Source organism: Lontra canadensis, unplaced genomic scaffold, assembly GCF_010015895.1.
Source record: "Lontra canadensis isolate GAN:19392208 unplaced genomic scaffold, GSC_riverotter_1.0 scaffold100, whole genome shotgun sequence".
NCBI classification, from domain to species: domain Eukaryota; kingdom Metazoa; phylum Chordata; class Mammalia; order Carnivora; family Mustelidae; genus Lontra; species Lontra canadensis.
This window is the reverse complement of record NW_022631094.1, coordinates 43,533-62,877: the sequence shown is the minus strand read 5'-3', so window position 1 is coordinate 62,877 and position 19,345 is coordinate 43,533. Positions and strand designations below refer to the sequence as shown.

General features: G+C 39.7%; 1 protein-coding gene across 3 annotated transcripts in view; it reads left to right on the top strand.

Annotated features, from left to right (window-relative positions):
* MCM10 (minichromosome maintenance 10 replication initiation factor) overlaps window positions 1-19,345 on the top strand; it is a 50,971-nt gene that overhangs the window by 29,116 nt on the left and 2,510 nt on the right. The window contains exons 17-20 of one of the 3 annotated variants that reach the window (XM_032837803.1): window positions 5,251-5,364; window positions 7,748-7,893; window positions 16,059-16,101; window positions 16,188-16,287. In XM_032837803.1, coding sequence (XP_032693694.1) covers window positions 5,251-5,364; window positions 7,748-7,893; window positions 16,059-16,101; window positions 16,188-16,271 — 387 coding nt within the window. In that variant the 3' untranslated portion in view covers window positions 16,272-16,287. Of the gene's footprint in view, window positions 1-5,250; window positions 5,365-7,747; window positions 7,894-16,058; window positions 16,103-16,187; window positions 18,047-19,345 lie in introns of those variants that run through there. The other 2 variants (XM_032837802.1, XM_032837804.1) reach the window with 2 other exon arrangements.

Below are 19,345 nucleotides of genomic sequence, written 5' to 3'. Positions count from 1 at the left end.
CAGAATGGATAAAAAAACCAAACCCATCTATATGTTGCCTACAAGAAACTCATTTTAAACCCGAAGACACCTTCAGATTTAAAGTGAGGGGGTGGAAAAGAATTTACCATGCTAAGGGACATGAGAAGAAAGCAGGAGTGGCAATCCTTATATCAGGTCAATTAGATTTTAAGCCAAAGACTATAATAAGAGATGAGGAAGGACACTATATCATACTCAAAGGATCTGTCCAACAAGAAGATCTAACAATTGTAATTATCTATGCCCCTAACGTGGGAGCAGCCAACTATATAAACCAATTAATAACAAAATCAAAGAAACACATCAACAATAATACAATAATAGTAGGGGACTTTAACACTCCCCTCACTGAAATGGACAGATCAAGCAAAAGATCAACAAGGAAATAAAGGCCTTAAATGACACACTGGACCAGATGGTTATCACAGATATATTCAGAACATTTCGTGCCAAAGCAACAGAATACACATTCTTCTCTAGTGCCCATGGAACATTCTCCAGAATAGATCACATCCTGGGTCCTAAATCAGGTCTCAACCGGTATCAAAAGATTGGGATCATTCCCTGCATATTTTCAGACCACAATGCTCTGAAGCTAGAACTCAATCACAAGAGGAAATTTGGAAAGAACCCAAATACATGGAGACCATAAACAGCATCCTTCTAAAGAATGAATGGGTCAACCAGGAAATTAAAGAAGAATTGAAAAAATTCATGGAAACAAATGATAATGAAAACACAACGGTTCAAAATCTGTGGGACACAGCAAAGGCAGTCCTGAGAGGAAAATATATAGCGGTACAAGCCTTTCTCAAGAAACAAGAAAGGTCTCAGGTACACAACCTAACCCTACACCTAAAGGAGCTGGGGAAAGAACAAGAAAGAAACCCTAAACCCAGCAGGAGAAGAGAAATCATAAAGATCAGAGCAGAAATCAATGAAATAGAAACCAAAAAAACAATAGAACAAATCAACGAAACTAGGAGCTGGTTCTTTGAAAGAATTAATAAGATTGATAAACCCCTGGCCAGACTTATCAAAAAGAAAAGAAAAAGGACCCAAATAAATAAAATCATGAATGAAAGAGGAGAGATCACAACTAACACCAAAGAAATACAGACAATCATAAGAACATATTATGAGCAACTCTATGCCAACAAATTTGACAATCTGGAAGAAATGGATGCATTCCTAGAGACATATAAACTACCACAACTGAACCAGGAAGAAATAGAAAGCCTGAACAGACCCATAACCAGTAAGGAGATTGAAACAGTCATCAAAAATCTCCAAACAAACAAAAGCCCAGGGCCAGATGGCTTCCCGGGGGAATTCTACCAAACATTTAAGGAAGAACTAATTCCTTTTCTCCTGAGACTGTTCCAAAAAATAGAAATGGAAGGAAAACTTCCAAACTCATTTTATGAGGCCAGCATCACCTTGATCCCAAAACCAGACAAGGATCTCATTAAAAAAGAGAACTACAGACCAATATCCTTGATGAACCCAGATGCAAAAATTCTCACCAAAATACTAGCCAATAGGATTTAACAGTACATTAAAAGGATTATTCACCCCGACCAAGTGGGATGTATTCCAGGGCTGCAAGGTTGGTTCAACATCCGCAAATCAATCAATGTGATACAACACATTAATAAAAGAACAAGAACCATATGATACTCTCCATAGATGCTGAAAAAGCATTTGACAAAGTACAACATCCCTTCCTGATCAAAACTCTTCCAAGTGTAGGGATAGAGGGCACATACCTCAATATTATCAAAGCCATCTATGAAAAACCCATTGCAAATATCATTCTCAATGGAGAAAAACTGAAAGCTTTTCCTCTAAGGTCAGGAACACGGCAGGGATGTCCGTTATCACCACTGCTATTCAACATAGTACTAGAAGTCCTAGCCTCAGCAATCAGACCACAAAAAGAAATTAAAGGCATCCAAATCGGCAAAGAAGAAGTCAAACTATCACTCTTCGCAGATGATATGATACTATATGTGGAAAAGCCAAAAGACTCCACTCCAAAACTGCTAGAACTTGTACAGGAATTCAGTAAAGTGTCAGGATATAAAATCAATGCCCAGAAATCAGTCGCATTTCTCTACACCAACAACAAGACAGAAGAAAGAGAAATTAAGGAGTCAATCCCATTTACCATTGCACCCAAAACTATAAGATACCTAGGAATAAACCTAACCAAAGAGACTAAGAATCTATACACAGAAAACTATAAAGTACTCATGAAAGAAATTGAGGAAGACACAAAGAAATGGAAAAATGTTCCATGCTCCTGGATTGGAAGAATAAATATTGTGAAAATGTCTATGCTACCTAAAGCAATCTACACATTTAATGCAATTCCTATCAAAGTACCATCCATTTTTTCCCAAGAAATGGAACAAATAATCCTAACATTTATATGGAACCAGAAAAGACCTCGAATAGCCAAAGGAATATTGAAAAAGAAAGCCAAAGTTGGTGGCATCACAATTCCAGACTTCAAGCTCTACTACAAAGCTGTCATCATCAAGACAGCATGGTACTGGCACAAAAACAGACACATAGATCAATGGAACAGAATAGAGACCCCAGAAACAGACCCTCAACTCTATGGTCAACTAATCTTTGACAAAGCAAGAAAGAATGTCCAATGGAAAAAAGACAGCCTCTTCAATAAATGGTGTTGGGAAAATTGGACAGCAACATGAAGAAAAATGAAATTGGATCATTCCCTTACACCACACATGAAAATGGACTCAAAATCGATGAAGGACCTCAATGTGAGAAAGGAATCCATCAAAATCCTTGAGGAGAACCCAGGCAGCAACCTCTTCGACCTCAGCCGCAGCAACATCTTCCTAGGAACATCGCCAAAGGCAAGGGAAGCAAGGGCAAAAATGAAGTATTGGGATTTTATGAAGATCAAAAGCTTTTGCACAGCAAAGGTAACAGTTAACAAAACCAAAAGACAACTGACAGAATGGGAGAAGATATTTGCAAACGACATATCAGATAAAGGGCTAGTGTCCAGAATCTATAAAGAACTTAGCAAACTCAACACCCAAAGAACAAATAATCCAATCAAGAAATGGGCAGAAGACATGAACAGACATTTCTGCAAAGAAGACATCCAGATGGCCAACAGACACATGAAAAAGTGCTCCATATCACTCGGCATCAGGGAAATACAAATCAAAACCACAATGAGATATCACCTCACACCAGTCAGATTGGCTAAAATTAACAAGTCGGGAAATGACAGATGCTGGCGAGGATGCAGAGAAAGGGGAACCCTCCTACACTGTTGGTGGGAATGCAAGCGGGTGCAACCACTCTGGAAAACAGCATGGAGGTTCCTCAAAATGTTGAAAATAGAACTACCCTATGACCCAGCAATTGCACTGCTGGGTATTTACCCTAAAGATACAAACGTAGTGATCCGAAGGGGCACGTGCACCCGAATGTTTATAGCAGCAATGTCTACAATAGCCAAACTATGGAAAGAACCTAGATGTCCATCAACAGACGAATGGATAAAGAAGAAGTGGTATATATACACAATGGAATACTATGCAGCCATCAAAAGAAATGAAATCTTGCCATTTGCGACGACGTGGATGGAACTAGAGGGTATCATGCTTAGCGAAATAAGTCAATCGGAGAAAGACAACTATCATATGATCTCCCTGATATGAGGGAGAGGAGATGCAACATGGGGGTTAAGGGGATAGGAGAAGAGTAAATGAAGCAAGATGGGATTGGGAGGGAGACAAACCATAAGTGACTCTTAATCTCACAAAAGAAACTGAGGGTTGCTGGTGGGAGTGGGGTTGGGAGAGGGGGGGTGGGGTTATTATGGACATTGGGGAGGGTATGTGCTATGGTGAGTGCGGTGAAGTGTGTAAACCTGGCGATTCACAGACCTGTACCCCTGGGGAAAAAAATACATGTTTATAAAAAATAAAAAAAAATAAAAAAAGAAACAAAGGTACAAAATATACCTAATAAAAAAAAAAGTATATAGTTGATTATGTTAATATGTAGGCATAACTATCCTAGAAGTAATAATGAAGATTATAAATGTAAATGAGACAATAGAAATTAAGTCTCCTTAGGTGTGTTTTTTTTTTTGGTGACTTAAATACCATGGGTCTGACAGTGTGATTTTTTTTTTTTTAAACTGCGAATAATCCAGGGTGTCTTCAAAAGACACCAAACCACAGTTGTCCTTCCATATACACAGGAGTTGCCTAGTTCTACTCTTGATATATTCAATGTATATTTGAACCATGCACAAATATTGTAGGGTTGTATATAAAGCAGTTAGGTTTGAGGGTTATAATTGGGTTTTTCATCCACATGGGTGGATGACTTCTAGAACAGTCAGAAGAATTCTTTCCTATGGAGGGACTGTTCCGTCCATTGAGGGTGCAGCCTCCCCGTCTCTGCGAGTAGCAGGGGTAACAGTCGTTGGGATGACCAAAAAAAAGTGCTCCCACCAATTTTCACAATGTTTCAATGGGGGCAGTACTGTCCCCATTTAGTGCTGGTGCACTGAGTGCTCTGCTCTTCTGATAAACTACTGACTAATGAGACAGCTGTGTATCCCACCATTCTACCAGACCTGAAACGTGGCCAGGAGAGAAGCTGGGGCCAACCTTGAGAGGCTGTAGAGCTGAGCTCCTGGCCTCTGTGGCCACCAGACACCTCGAGCCTTGTGCAGCTGTTCTTACTCCTGAGCTGTGACCACCTTCAGCTGTCAGTCTCTCTCTGCCCTCACACCTACTCCCTGTTGTTCCAGACAATCAAGGATTGCTCCTGCCAGGTGCTTGGTCTGGCAGATAGTATGGAATAGACTGGTCTGTCATGCGTGGGGAGGCACTGAATACCTTCCTTGGCTTGAGTCTGTATTGGCATAGGAGAAATAATTTCCTTCTGGTGCACACTCTTGACGCGATGACGCTGTTAATAATGTTAGTATTTTCAGTTTGTATTTGGCATTTTAAAAATCGCCAGATGCTTTCATACTTGTTTTTGGAAAAATAAGAGCTTATGTCTACTTATGATCATCTTTTGGTTTGCAGTTTCTTGAGCTCTTATCAGGTGTCCTCATAATCGCTTGTCTCTTCGGTGGTTTTTATTATGATTATTGAATTGGTGCCTGAATACATTTTGGATTTGGTGCAAGGTCTTTTGTATGCCTTGTTGTTGCAGGCTGAGGCTGAGCTGCAGGAACGCTATTTTGAGCCATTGGTGAAAAAAGAACAAATGGAAGAAAAGATGAGAAGCATCAGAGAGGTGAAATGTCGAGTAGTGACATGCAAGACGGTGAGTGGAGTTGCTTCTAACCCTGGCCTCTGTTTGGAGCTGTAGTGACCTCTAGTGACTCAGCGGGACATGGAGATATATGGGATATGGGGCCATGTCTCGTGATTGCAGTCCTGCACAGGTCATTTATTTATGCTGGAAAGCAAGCTGCTCATGACAGCCAAGGACCTGGCTGCCTGCCCACTTGGCCTCCAAGCTCTGTTGGCAGAATGTTGGTGGTGAGATTCTCCTCTGATTTGACCACAGCTCCTGGTTCTGCAGGCGAGCCTTGTCCATTGGACCCAAGTTCTTCTGACCTATGCTTCTCAAGTTTCTAGCACACCCTCGGTCCACAGCTCACAGTCCTGGGACATCAGTTGAATGATTTCCTTTGGCATCACCTGTTAAGACCAATTACTATTAACCCTTTCTACTCAGGGCTTAACCTGCTAAATTGAATCTCAAGGCAAAGGATAAATTGTATTATTTTCTATGTTTGCAGAATTTTTACACTAAGTCTATTAGAGGATGATATACCCTCCATCCTTGAACACTGATAAAATAGGACCAAAAAATATTTCTTGCAGAACCGTATTCTTCCATTACCACTCATTTTATCCTGCCTGACTCATCCTCCTCATAAGCACATGTGAGAGAGAGGAGGAAGAGGCTTAGCTTACCAAGTACCATTTTCTCAGTCTTTATTCCTTTTCAAACCTCAACATTCTCCTTTACATTTAGGGGATGGCCCTGAACCAGCTGTCACCAAAAGTTAGGGATTCCTTGAGAAAATTCAGAATAAGTAAACGTTTTTTCTGAGATAACAGCTTGTACTCTGACAAAATAGCAAACCTAAGGACATACCTGGTGTGTTAGTTTCCCATTGCTGCTCAGACAAATAATTACCACCTTGATAGTTTTTTTTTTTTTTTCCCACCTTGATAGTTTAAACACAACTTTATTATCTTGCACTTCAATAGGCCAGAAGTCTCTGTGGGTCTCATGAGGCTAAAATCCAGGTCTGGCAGGACTATCTTCCTTCTGGAGGCTCTAGGGTAGAATCCGTTTCCTTCCCTTTCCCTGCTTCTCAATCCCACACATATTCTTTGGTTTGCAGCTCCTTCCTCCATCTTCAGAGCCAGCCATGGCAGGCCGAGCCCTCTTCTCACATCCTCTGGCCTCCTCCCTGTGCATCCCACTTCTGCTTTTAAGGGCCCTTATGATTCCATTGGGCCCACCCAATCCAGGATCATTTCCCAATTTTAAGATCAACTAACAACTCTGGTCCCCCTTTGCCATGTAGCCTCACATGCTCATAGGTTCTAAGGAGCAGGGTGTGTATGTTGTTTTGCCTACCACAGCTGGCATACCACTCTGCTCTGTACTTTCTGAGGCTGCCAGAACTAAAAGTTACTTACCTAGACTCTCATTACCAGAAACCACGGTGCTCTGTCCCAGCAGCTCTTTCAGTGTTCACCCATCATTTCTTTCTTTCCTTCTTTCTTCCTTCCTCCCTCCCTATCTCTCTCTCCCTCTTTCTTTCTTTTCTTTCTTTCTGTCATACGATTCCATTTATGCAAAATTCAAAACAGTCAAATGAATCTCTGCTGCTAGAAAGGACGGTCGTGATTACCCTTGGGGTGCGGGGGGAGCAGTGCCTGGAAGGGGGTGCAGGGAGGGAGGGCTTCAGGAGTGCTAGGGAGTTTTGTTTCTTAGACTGGATGCTGCTTATTGTTTCCTATACTCTTCAGTCCTTTTGAGGATCAAAATTACAAGTGAATTTTTTTTTTTTAAGATTTTATTTATTTGACAGAGAGAGAGAGGAGGAGGTAGGCTCCCCGCCTAGCAGAGAGCCCAATGTGGGACTTGATCCCAGAACCCTGAGATCAGGACCTGAGCTGAAGGCAGAGGCTTAACCCACTGAGCCACCCAGGCAGCCCCAAAATTACAAGTGAATTATTAATATCTCTACTTGGTTCTGCTGCTTATGAAATAGGAGTAGTAATAAGCTTACATCCTATTCTGAGGCTTTTTAAGAGGAAAAAAAAGGGCTAGTGAAGAGGCCCCAGTGTCCATGTCCTATCACCAAGCGACGGCAGTAAATTTAGGACAGACCTGATGAAGCTATCAAAAGGTTTCTGGTGCTTTTGTTTCGATGTTACAGAAAGTTATTGTGTACTTCATGCCTGACCAAAAGTTGTGGCAAACATAAGAAAAAGTGGCATCAGTGTGCGAGACTGAAGAAATCACTGCAGCTAGTAGATAAGATGGTTGGTTTGCTCACAGCTGCCTGAGCAGTGGCGAGAAAACAGAAGTTCTCATGGAACAGATTGCCCTCTTAGCAGCTAGCCAGTTTCTCCGTCGAGGCTCTTGACAGATGTGCCCTCCTGTTGGTTTTATGCAGTGTGCCTATACCCACTTCAAGCCTTTGGAGACCTGCGTCAGTGAACAGCATGACTACCACTGGCATGACGGCCTAAAGAGGTTTTTCAAGTGTCCCTGTGGAAACAGAAGCATCTCCCTGGATAGGCTCCCCAAAAAGCACTGCAGGTAGGAGATCTCGCCTGGCATTCTTAAATCCTCTTTTCAGTTCCCATGTTATGCCGTTCTGCTAGAATGTTGGACAATCTGTTTTAAGGTCAGGCCTTATTTCCATGCCTCTTACAGCTTCAGGCCATCCCTAAAAACTCATGGAGGGAAGGGATCCTGAACTCTTCAATGCTTTACCCCCAATACTTAGTATAGTGCCTAGCCCATAGGGGGTCCTTACAAATGTTTGTTGAATGAAAGACAGAAATCAGTTCCCTGAAGGTCCTGGAATTGCTGGGACAAGAAGTAGGGAACCAGAACCAGGGTAGAACCTTAGAGCGATGAGCTAACTTCTGTAGCCGTTTTTGCCCTGGGAGGTTTCGCGGACTCTAGGCCAGGCGGGGAGCTGAGAGTCTGGGTCTTGTCCTGGTGGAGGGCCACCTGTGGAACTGTTGATGGAGATTGGGGTTCTCCCACAGTGGACGATACTCCCTTTAGGATATTCATTTCATTCAGGTTTTCTAGTTGTTCTCAGAGCACTAGTCTAGGGACTAAGTTGTATGCCACTCAGAAGTAGAATTAAGATCACATTACATGAATAAAACAATTTTGTGGGGACTAATGACTTTTATATATGAAATCATCCCTTTTTAAGATCCTGGAGTATCTTTCCATTTATTCATCCCGTCCTCTATGGCTTTTATAAATTTTTAAAATTATCTCCACAGCAATGTTGAATATTCTTAATTCTTAGATGTGCCATCACTTTTGTTGATACTGTGAATGGCAACTTACTTTCTAGTGTATTTTTTAGTTGCTTACTGTCGGTGCAGAGAAATATTATTAATTTTTTATATGGTGAACTTGCCTCTGACAAGCTTATCAGACTCTTATGCCAGCAATTTGTTGATTTCTCTACATAATTATCATTTGCAAATAAAGAAAATTTTACCTGTCTTGTTCCCATCCTTACACCCTCTATTTTTTGTCTTTCCTGATAGGACTGGTCAGACCTCCTATTTCCATTTCTTGAACTTTATCTTAAAGTGAATGTATCCTTCACAAATTTCTCCTCCAAGTTAAGGAAAATCCTTTTTATTTCCAGTTTACTATGATTGTGGGTAGGTAACTTCTCTTAATTGTATGATCTTATCCTTTAGCTTATCAATGTGTTAGTAAGTTGACAAACTTCTTTCTTTATTTTGAATATAAACCCCTTGTCTGATAGATGGCTGGCAAAATTTTCTCCTGTTCTGTAGGTTGTTTTTTCACTTTGTTACTTGTTAATTTTGATGTGCAGAAGCTTTTGAATTTGATGTAATCCCATCTGTTGATTTTTGCTTTTTTTGCCTGAGCTTTTGGCATTGTGTTCAAAAAATCAGGGCTAAGACCAATATCGATGAGTTTTCTCCCTACATTTCCTTCCAGGAGTTTTATGGTTGCAGGTCTTACATGTAAGTGTTTCATCCATTTTAAGTTAATTTTTGTGAGGGATGTGAGATAATAGTCCGATTTCCTTGTTCTGTGTGTATTTCTCCAGTTTCCCAGCACTGTTTGTTGGAGAGACTATCCTTCCCCATTGGGTACTCTATTTTTTTTTTTTTTTTTTTTGGACAGAGAGAGAGAGACCACAAGTAGGCAGAGAAGCAGGCAGAAAGAGAGGGGGAAGCAGGCTCCCTGCTGAGAAGAGCCCAACACAGAGCTCGATCCTAGGACCCTGGGATCAAGAACTGAGCCCAAGGCAGAGGCTTTAACCCACTGAGCCACCCAGGCACCCCTCCTTCTCTGGTTTTGGAATCAAAGTGATGCTGGTTTATTCATTATTGGTCTGTTCAAATTTTTGGTTTCTTTTTGATTCTGTCTTAGGTTGTAGGTTTCTAGAAATTTATCCATTTCTTCTAGGTTATGTAATTTGTTGGCATATAATCTTTCATAGTCATCTCTGATGATTCTGTGTATTTCTGTAGTATCAGTTGTAATGTCTCCTCTTTGATTTCTAATTTTGAATCTTCTCTTTTTCTTAGTGTAGCTAAAGATTTGTCAATTTTGTTTATTTTTTCAAGGAATCAGGTCTTAGGCTCGCTTTCTTTTCTGTTTTTCTTTTCTTTTTTTTTTTTTTAGATTTTATTTATTTATTTATTTGACAGAGATCACAAGTAGGCAGAGAGGCAGGCAGAGAGAGAGGGGGAAGCAGGCTCCCCGCAGAGCAGAGAACCCGATGTGGGGCTTGATCCCAGGACGCTGGGATCATGACCTGAGCTGAAGGCAGAGGCTTAACCCGCTGAGCCACCCAGGTGTCCCTCTTTTCTGTTTTTCTGGTCTCTTTTTCTGATCTTTATTATTTCCTTCCTTCAGCCACTAAATATGGGCTTACTTCTTTTTTCTTTTTTTTTAGTTCCTTGAGTATAAAATTAGATTATTTGAGAGGTTTCTAATTTATTAAGAGATATTCTATCCCTTCACTTTAAACTTTGTATGTTGTTAGAGCTGAGATGTGCCCCTTTAAGCAGCATATGGTTGGGTCGTTTTCTGTCCATCCAGCCACTCCGTGCCTTTTGACTGATGGATTAAATCCATTTAAATTTAGGGTGATTATTGATGGGTAAGGATATACTACTGCTGTTTTATCTTTTGTCTTCTGGTTGTTTGGTCTCCCCATTGTTTCTTTTTCCTTGTTTCTGCCTACTTTTATAAGTTGGTGGTTTTCCATGGTGATTTGTTCAGTCTCCCCACCTTTTATATTTTGTGTCTTCTCTAGATCTTCGCCTGTGGTGACCATGAGGTTCACATAAAACATATTTTTGGTAAAATAATCTTTTCTCTGGTGTCAGCAATTTGTCTTCACCTATAAAGGATTCATCTTTTTTCTCTTCCCCTTTTATATTTTATGACACAAATTACTTCCTTTGTGCTGCGATGTCATCACCAAGTAGTAGCCATACTTTAATTCTCTTTTCCTTGAATCTTTATACTGTAATTAAGAGTTTAATATGCTATTCTAGTTAAGGGTTAACAGTTTTCTAATTCTGACTATCACCTTAATCAGAGTTTTGTGTATTTCTTTTTTTTCAGCTCCAAGAGCTTTTAGCATTTCTTCTTATAAGGCAGGTCTGGTAGTGGTGATGTCCTCAGCTTTTGTTTGTCTGGGAAAGTCTTTATTTCTCCTTCCCATCTAAAGGATAACTTTGCAGAATAGAGTATTGTTGGCTGGCAATTTTTAATCTTTGAATATTTTTCATATTCATTCTACTCTCTCCTGGTCTGTAGAGTTTCTGCTGAGAAATCTGATAGCTGGATATTTTGTAGGTTGCTATCTTTTTTTTCCCCCCAGTTACCTTTCAGATTTTTTCTTTATCATTGACTTTTGACAGCTTTGATATAATTGTTTCTTGGAGAAGTCTTCTTGCATTGAGTTAAGAAGGTATTCTACTAGCTTCATATATTTGTGTATCCAGTTCCTTCACCAGGTTTGGGAAGTTCTCAGCTATTACTTCTTTAAATAAACTCCCCTTTCTTGTCCTCTCTTCCCCTTCTGAAATACTCATTATTCTTACATTGGCTTTTCCCCTGGGATCTGTTTCGATATGGCATCTCAGAGATTTCTTTTCTTTTTTAACATCTTCATTCTCGGGCGTCTGGGTGTCTCAGTGGGTTAAAGCCTCTGCCTTTGGCTCAGGTCATGATCTCAGGGTCCTGGGGTCAAGTCCTACATTGGGCTCTCTGCTCAGCAGGGAGCCTGTTTCCTTCTCTCTCTCTCTGCCTGCCTGCCTCTCTACTTGTGATCTCTCTCTCTATCAAATAAAAAATAAAATCTTTAACATCTTCATTCTCTCACCCCTTCCACCTGAATCATTTTTAGTTTCCTGACTTCTAATTCACTAATTCTCTCTTCCATCTGATTTGCTGTATTTCCAACGTATTCTTTTGCAGTCTTCATCTTATTTAGTGAGTTGTTCTGCTCCAGAATTTGTTTGGCTCTTTTTTAGAATTTCTTCTGTGAAGTGCTTCTGTTCATTAATCCTGAGACCATTGAGTTGCCTTTCTAAGTTTTCTTGTAGCTCACTGAATTTCTTCATAAAAGCTGTTTTAAATTCTTTATTGGTTAGATAGCACTATTCATTGGGCTCCTTTGCTGGAAAATTGTCAGGTTGTTTTTGTTTTTATTTTTAATACTGTATTACCATGGTTTTTCATGGTGCCTGTTGAAGAGTGTCTCTGTGATTGCATTTGTAGTAATGAACACCTATCTTGGGCTAAGTTTTGTTCACTGATTCTGACAGTTCAACCTGTAATTAGGAGCATTTTTCTTATTTTCCAGAAGGTGGCACTATAGCACATGTTTTTGGTTTCTCTAGGCTGTGAGCACTTAAAAAAAAATGAGGGGGGGCAGTGGCCAACTCAGGGGAGTTGTGTACTTAGCATTTGGGTATTTGGGTGAGCCCAGAAGTCCATGGGCCAAATGCCTGGACAGGAAGGAGGAGACACTTTCCTGCGGTCCCTTCAGGGGACCCTGCAGCTATAGAAGCTGCAGAATGGGTGGCTGACCTCCACTCGGCACCTTCACCCTCCACCTCCTGCCAAAAAGGTGTTGCTGACCCGCCATTTCCATGACCACTCTCCTCCTTTGCTGCCCTCCCTGCTCCCATCCACCCTTGGTGACCTGGATGCTGTGCACAGGTGCTTTTTTTTTGTTGGGGGGTCAGGGGTTATAGATGTCTACTTCCTTGTAAACCAAAGGGGGAGAGAGGAAAGGAACGGCTCACCTTGTGATAATGACATCACTCCCGGAAGTTTCCTTTCATTCTTTGGGTAAACCCTACTTGATTTATTTATTTTTAAATTTTTTTTTTTAAATTTTTTATTTATTTATTTGACAGATCACAAGTAGGCAGAGAGGCAGGCAGAGACAGAGGGGGAAGCAGGCTCCCCACTGAGCAGAGAGCCCAATGCGGTGCTCCATCCCAGGAACCTGAGATCACAACCTGAGCCGAAGGCGGAGGCTTAACCCACTGAGCCAGCCAGGTGTCCCCTTGATTTTTTTTTTTAGTCTGACATCCCCTTTATCCATTCCATCTTCCCACCAGCCTCCCCTCTGACAGCCACCAATTCTCTGTATTTAAGAGTCTGGGTTTTTTTTGTTGTTGTTGTTTGTCTCTTTTATTCTTTGTTCATTTGTTTTGTTTCTTAAGTTCCATATATGGTATTTGCCTTTCTCCAACTGATGTATTTCACTTACTGTTACACCCTCAAGATCCATCCATGTTGTTGCAAATGGCACAGTCTTATTCCTTTTTTAGGGCTGAGTAATATTCCGTTGTGTGTGTGTATGAGTGGGTAGGTGTGTGCTTCCATAATTTGGTTATTGTAAATAATGGTGCAGTAAACAGTGGTGCATATATCTTTTCAAATTAGTGATTTCATTTTATTTGGGTAATCCCAGTAGCAGGATTACTAGGTCATAAGGTAGTTCTAATTTTTATTTTTTGAGGAAACTCCATACTGTTATTTTAGTTTGCTTTATTGTAGGAATACGATATACAATACATATACAAAGTTGGGTTAATTGACTATTATCAGTAAGGCTTTGGTCAGCAATAGGCTATTAGTAATTAAGTTGTGGGGGAGTCAAAAGTTACGTGAGGATTTTTAACTGCATGGGAGCGGTACCCCTCTCCCCATCTTGTTCAAGGGTCCACTGTATATTTGTAAGTGAATTAGACCTATTTTGTTTTTTTGTTTTTATATAGGCCTTACCTGGTTTTAGAACAAAGATTATATGAGACTCATAAAATGAACTGAGCAGCTTCTGGAAATAATTTATATTAAATAACGATTAATTATTTCTTAAGGTTTTAATAAATCTCAACTGTAAAGTTATTTGGGCTTAGGCCCAGACCCAGGTTTTAGGGTCCGAGGTGGCCTGATAACCATTTCAGTTTCGTGGTCCCTTTTGCCAATTTCAGCTTTTTTTTTTTTTTCCTTTTAATCATTTCATTTAGGTTCTTAAATGTATTGATGTATGGTTGTTCCTAATAAACTTTCATTGTTTTTAATCTGTTTCTTGTTATTTTTATTAATAGACATTTACTGTATTTTGTGCTATTATTTTTCTTTTAAGATCAACCTTGACAGAGGTCTCTTTATTCTCTTTTTCTTTTCAGAAAACCTCTTTTAACTCTCTTTCTTTCTGTTTATTGATTTCTGTCCTTATCTTTCTGCCCTTGTTTTTTTGGGTTTGCTCTGTATCCTTTTGCCAACATCAGTTAATTGCTTATACTCAGGTTACTCATTTTTAACTTTTCTTGTTCCCTCATCAATGTGTTTAAAGCTACATGTTTCCCTCTAAGCACTTATGCTTTAGTGTCTCCCACAATCTTTGACCTGTAGTTAAAAGTATTTCTTGGGGTGTCTGGCTGGCTCAGTTGGAGGAACATGCAACCTTGGGGTTGTAAATTCGGGCCCCACATTAGGTACAGAGATTACTTAAATAAATTAAAAAAAAAAAAAGGGGATTTCTTAATGCCTTTGATGATTTCCTGTTTGGCCCAAGGGTTAGTAATGTTGTTTAAATTTCAAATATATGGGATTGATTTTTATTCTTTTTTAAAATAATTTCTGACTTTACTAGCTTATTCTTAAAGGACAGAATTTATATGAGTCTTTGGAATTTGAGGCACTTTCAAGATCACCTTCAGTCTACCCAGGAATGTCTCACCAGGATAGTCTCACCACCTATTTGCTTGCTTGTTTGTTTTTTAGGTTTTCTTTACTTCCTAGAACCCCTACTTCACTCCAAGTGTCTCCAGACTTGATTGGGGTTAGGGAGGGGACCCAGACCCCATGCTAGTTCATTACCTTGTCAGGAGTTGGTTTGTGAAATTGCTATGATCTTGATTATAATTGTTGAAAGTATCTATCTGTATATTGATATTTGATTTCTCCAAAATATTGTAACAGCAAGAGCTTATGTAAAACACTTGAGTATCAGAAAAATTCCGTTAATAAGCAGGAAGTACAACTCACAAATTGAAGAGCAAGATGCTTTTCCATCCTCCAGGTGGCGCTGTGACTTTTGTAACAACTGCTTTTCTAGACTTCTTGTCAATTCTTGACCCAGAGCAGAACAGGACAAACTTTTTCTGTCAAAACCCAGATAGTAAACATATTTTGCTTCGTGAACCAGGCGGTCGGTTTCATAACTACTCAGCTTTGGTGTTATAGCTCAAAAGCAGTCATAGGTAATACAGAAACAAGTAGACATGCTGTGTTTAAATGAAACGTTCTTTACAAAAGCAGGTAGCAGGCTGGATTTGGCTCATGGGTAGTAATTTGTTGACCTCTGACTAGAATTTCTGTTATATGTAATTTCATCATTGATCTACCAATAGTCTAGAAAATTTCTCTCAATTGATAATGAGCTAGTCTCTAGACAAGGAAGGTGTTGGAGAGGCTTAGGACCAAGGCCACTAGTATGCAGACGGACTCTCAGGGCTGGAGTAGTCTAGACTTTTAGGAAGAAGGATGAGGCAGGTAGGGCAATCCCCTGTGCCCTAGAGCCTCTCAAATCCAAGAGTGCCAGCAGCCGTATTTCAGTGAGTTAACAGTTTCTTTTGTTTGTTTCAGCAGAGTGAACATCATGGAAAATAAACTTTCTCTGTAGTAGCCACATCTCTGCTCAGGGTCAGACTCACATAACATGTTAAAAAACGAGAATAAGAGTCTCTAGGCCCTTTGAACAATAAGAAGTAAACATCTTTAGGTTTGAAAAGAGGAGAAGGATTGGGCAGATCAGGAGGAAGAATGATTCTTTCTTATCACAAGCTTTTAGTTCCAGAAAAGGGGAAGGGAGAAGTCTTTGACTGTATGGCATCAGAGGGCTAGCTTCCTCTTCTGAGTCTTTTCCCGATGCCCAGCAGGGGAAACCAAGCTTCACCTGCTGTGTGCATACCCTGTATACTATCACTGGGTGTTCCATCTCTGAAGTATCTAGCTTTTGACAGATTTGAAGACCATTTCTCAAATCACTGGAGTGTGTATTTTCAGTAGCATTAGAGGATAGCCTGTAATATGAGTGTTACCTTGATCATCTTCTGTTTGAATGGGGAATATTCTTCCTGCAAGTGCAGTGAACCCAGTTGACTATGCGTCCCAGCTCACTACTGAGTAAATCCCCTTTTCTGTTTCAGTAACTGTGGCCTCTTCAAATGGGAACGAGATGGAATGCTAAAGGTAGGTCGTTTGCAAGGTGACCAATTTTAGTAATCCATGCAAAAAATGTTGACCCATTTCTCACTAAACTATTTTCATTTTTCTAGGAAAAAACAGGACCAAAGTTAGGAGGAGAAACCCTGTTACCACGAGGAGAAGAACATGCCAAATTTCTGAATAGCCTTAAATAGCCCTGACTTCAAACATGTACTTATGGCCTAGATGACTTCTTATGGCTCTGGAAAAGGAAGAGTGTTGGCTCTGTTTACTCCTGATTGACACAGTCTAAACAAATACTCGTTAAGCTTACACGTTTTGCCTACTTATTTTCTGTTGTGTTGGTTTGATATCAAATTTAACATTGACCTTTAGGTGGTAAATCAGAATACCATCATCTTCCATGTTCTTGCTATTGATGGCTGCATTCGTGTAGATTTTTTGCTCAGAAACTGGAAGGTAAACTGAGAGCCGTGTTTCTATATATTTTTGGTATAGAGTGTGCAGTGTTGCTTCTTATTCAGAGTAAAATTCTGGTATTTATATGGGCACACAGAGGCAAAAGAATGCCTCTGCTGGGGTTCAGTTTTCTTATCTAGAAAATGAGGAAGCTTGGAGTAAATGATCTTGAAGTGAATCTTTCAGCACTCATATTCTTCAGATGATATGACTTTTCCCATATAAATAATTACACTCATCAACCTTGACATAATCTTGATATTTTGACATCAAGCTAGGTTCCTTCTTTCATTTCTATTTTTACCTCTTTTGTTTTGCAAATTAATTCACTGATTCACATGACATTTAATTCATATCTGTATGGTTCTCTGTGCCCTTACAATATTGTGGAGCTCTTTAATAGAAACACTAAAATCTCATCATTTTAAAGTATAACTTTGTTTAAATATGGCTTAAAGAAATTTCAAAACCTGTAACTAAAATGAATGCAGAATTTAAGCTGTGAACAATGATTGAAAAACAGAAACATCTCAGAACTCAGGGAGTTTGAGATTTGCAGATATAATTTATCATACACATGAAGAGTTAGAGGTCAAACCATGTGCAAATTAGCACCCCAAAAATGCTGTTTAGGAGATTCCTCTGCAAGGCAACCTGATTTTCCAAAGTGAATGGTGATATCATCCTAAGATTGAGTAAATTGGTAGGATTATTATTATACTGGGATTTAAACTCTAGGTAGAAATAGATCAGGTTTCTGCCAAGATGGTATTATGGTAGCACACAATGCTTACAGGAGCTGGTTGTGGGAGATACTTGATTTAGATTTTCAGGGGCCAGAAAAAAACATGTACATGCCTTAAATTTCATCAAACTCTGTCTACTCAATATGAGTAGAAGGTGCTGTGTCTGACACTTGTGTTACTCCTAAGGTTATATTTCAAAAGCTATATTTTTAGGAGGATTTCCCTTCCCAAGAGGTGTTTGTTTTAACTTTTAACTAATGAAGAAAAGAATAAAGTGTTTATTAATTCTTAATAAGGACCAAAGGCACTCAAAATGGCAATATTTTTAATGGCTCATTTAGAGTAGATTTGTTTATCCCATAAGCTTAAAATAGAGCTATGTATTTGAAGAAGGTCACAGCTGAGAGACTGCCAAGGACCTGAACTCCAGGCTGCTCCTTGAGCAATCCCCTTCTCATGAAAGAAACGTATTCCTTTTTGAACCAGGGGTACCATCAGAGTCCCTGTTCACTTGTGTGTCATATATAAGAATTGTAAGGTACTGTAATAATTTAAAAATCATTGAATTACTTCTCAGTTACTCTAGATCTTGGGGGCTTTCATTGGAGGTCTTTATGTGCTTCTGTAGATCAGCGATGAGAAGGGGTGGGTGGGCCAGACGGGGATGTACTTGTTTGCATTGAAATTATGATTTGTCAGTGAGATCAGTCTTTTAATCCTATTATCTTTATCAGTGTATTAAATGCTTTTATATAAATCCAAAATGTGTATTTAGTTTTCCTTACCTGTCATTGGCAATGTAGGGCTTATTGTGTAATCATGTGGTCATAGGCCATCCAAACAGAGTAAGTATGCAGTGACGTAAATTAGCACACAGAAACTTTGTATTTCATGGGGAAGAAGTTGATTTAGATGTTCTGATTGATTGTTACAGCAGATTATGTTTGTGCTGTGCTTTTTTTCTTTCTTTTTTTTTTTTTTTTGGAGAGCACACAAGCTTGGGCAAGTTTGCAGAGGGAGAGGGGGAGAATCTAAAGCAGATTCTCCACTGAGCTGGGAGCCTGATATAGGGCTCAATCTCATGACCCTGAGGCTGTGACCTGAGCCTGAGTCAGGAGCTTAACCCACTCTGACCATCCAATTGCCCCTGCCTTTTTTTATTTAGAGGAAACAGGTGGCTTATCTTTTTTTAATCACCTTTCTCTTGAGTTTTGTTTAAATATATTTTCTCTTCCAAACAACAGAAGGAAGACTGAAGTAATTTAGATAACAGTGATGTAGAGTAGCAAATAAGGAGCTTTTGAGTGATCAGTGTGGAATGTTCCTCAGAGGCAACTTAGAAAGTTTAAAAATTTTAAAGTTTTCAACTTCTAAAAACATTACAAGTTGACCGATCCATAGCCAAGTGGACAGGAAGAGATTTCATGAACTGGGTCGTGTAAAAGTTGATGACATATGGGAAGCTTGATTGTTTATTGCGGATTAAATGTGTCTGAGAACATGGATTTTTAAGCCCAGAGGGTAAATCTGTTTGCCTAAGTATATCATTCATAGCAGCCCATTAGAGCTCTACTTTACAGCTAAAATAGACCTCTCTGATCCCATGAGTAGAGATTTGGAAACAATACAGCTCTCAAGGATGGATGGCTCAAAAAGTGAAATTCCATATTCACCAATAGTGAAGAAAGAAACAGTGATATAGCTAAGGAAAATAATAGGCACAAAATGGAAGAAATCGGTTAACTTAATAGCAGTTTGTGGAAAAGCTGTGAAATTTTTGAAAATTGAAAGAAGCCAAGAGGCACCTGGGTGGCTTAGTTGAGACCCAGCTCTTGATTTCAGCCTAGGTCTTGATCTCAGGGTCCTGGGATTGAGCGCTACATCAGGCTCCATGCTCTGCTGGGTGTCTGTTTGAGGCTTCTTTCTCTTCCTCTCCCCCTCAACCCTTCCCGCCTCAAATAAATAAATATATCTTTAAAAAAAAAAAAGCTGAGAGTATAACCACAGTTATAACCATGTAGATTAAACCATGTAGATCAAAATGGGAACATGGCCTGCTGTTT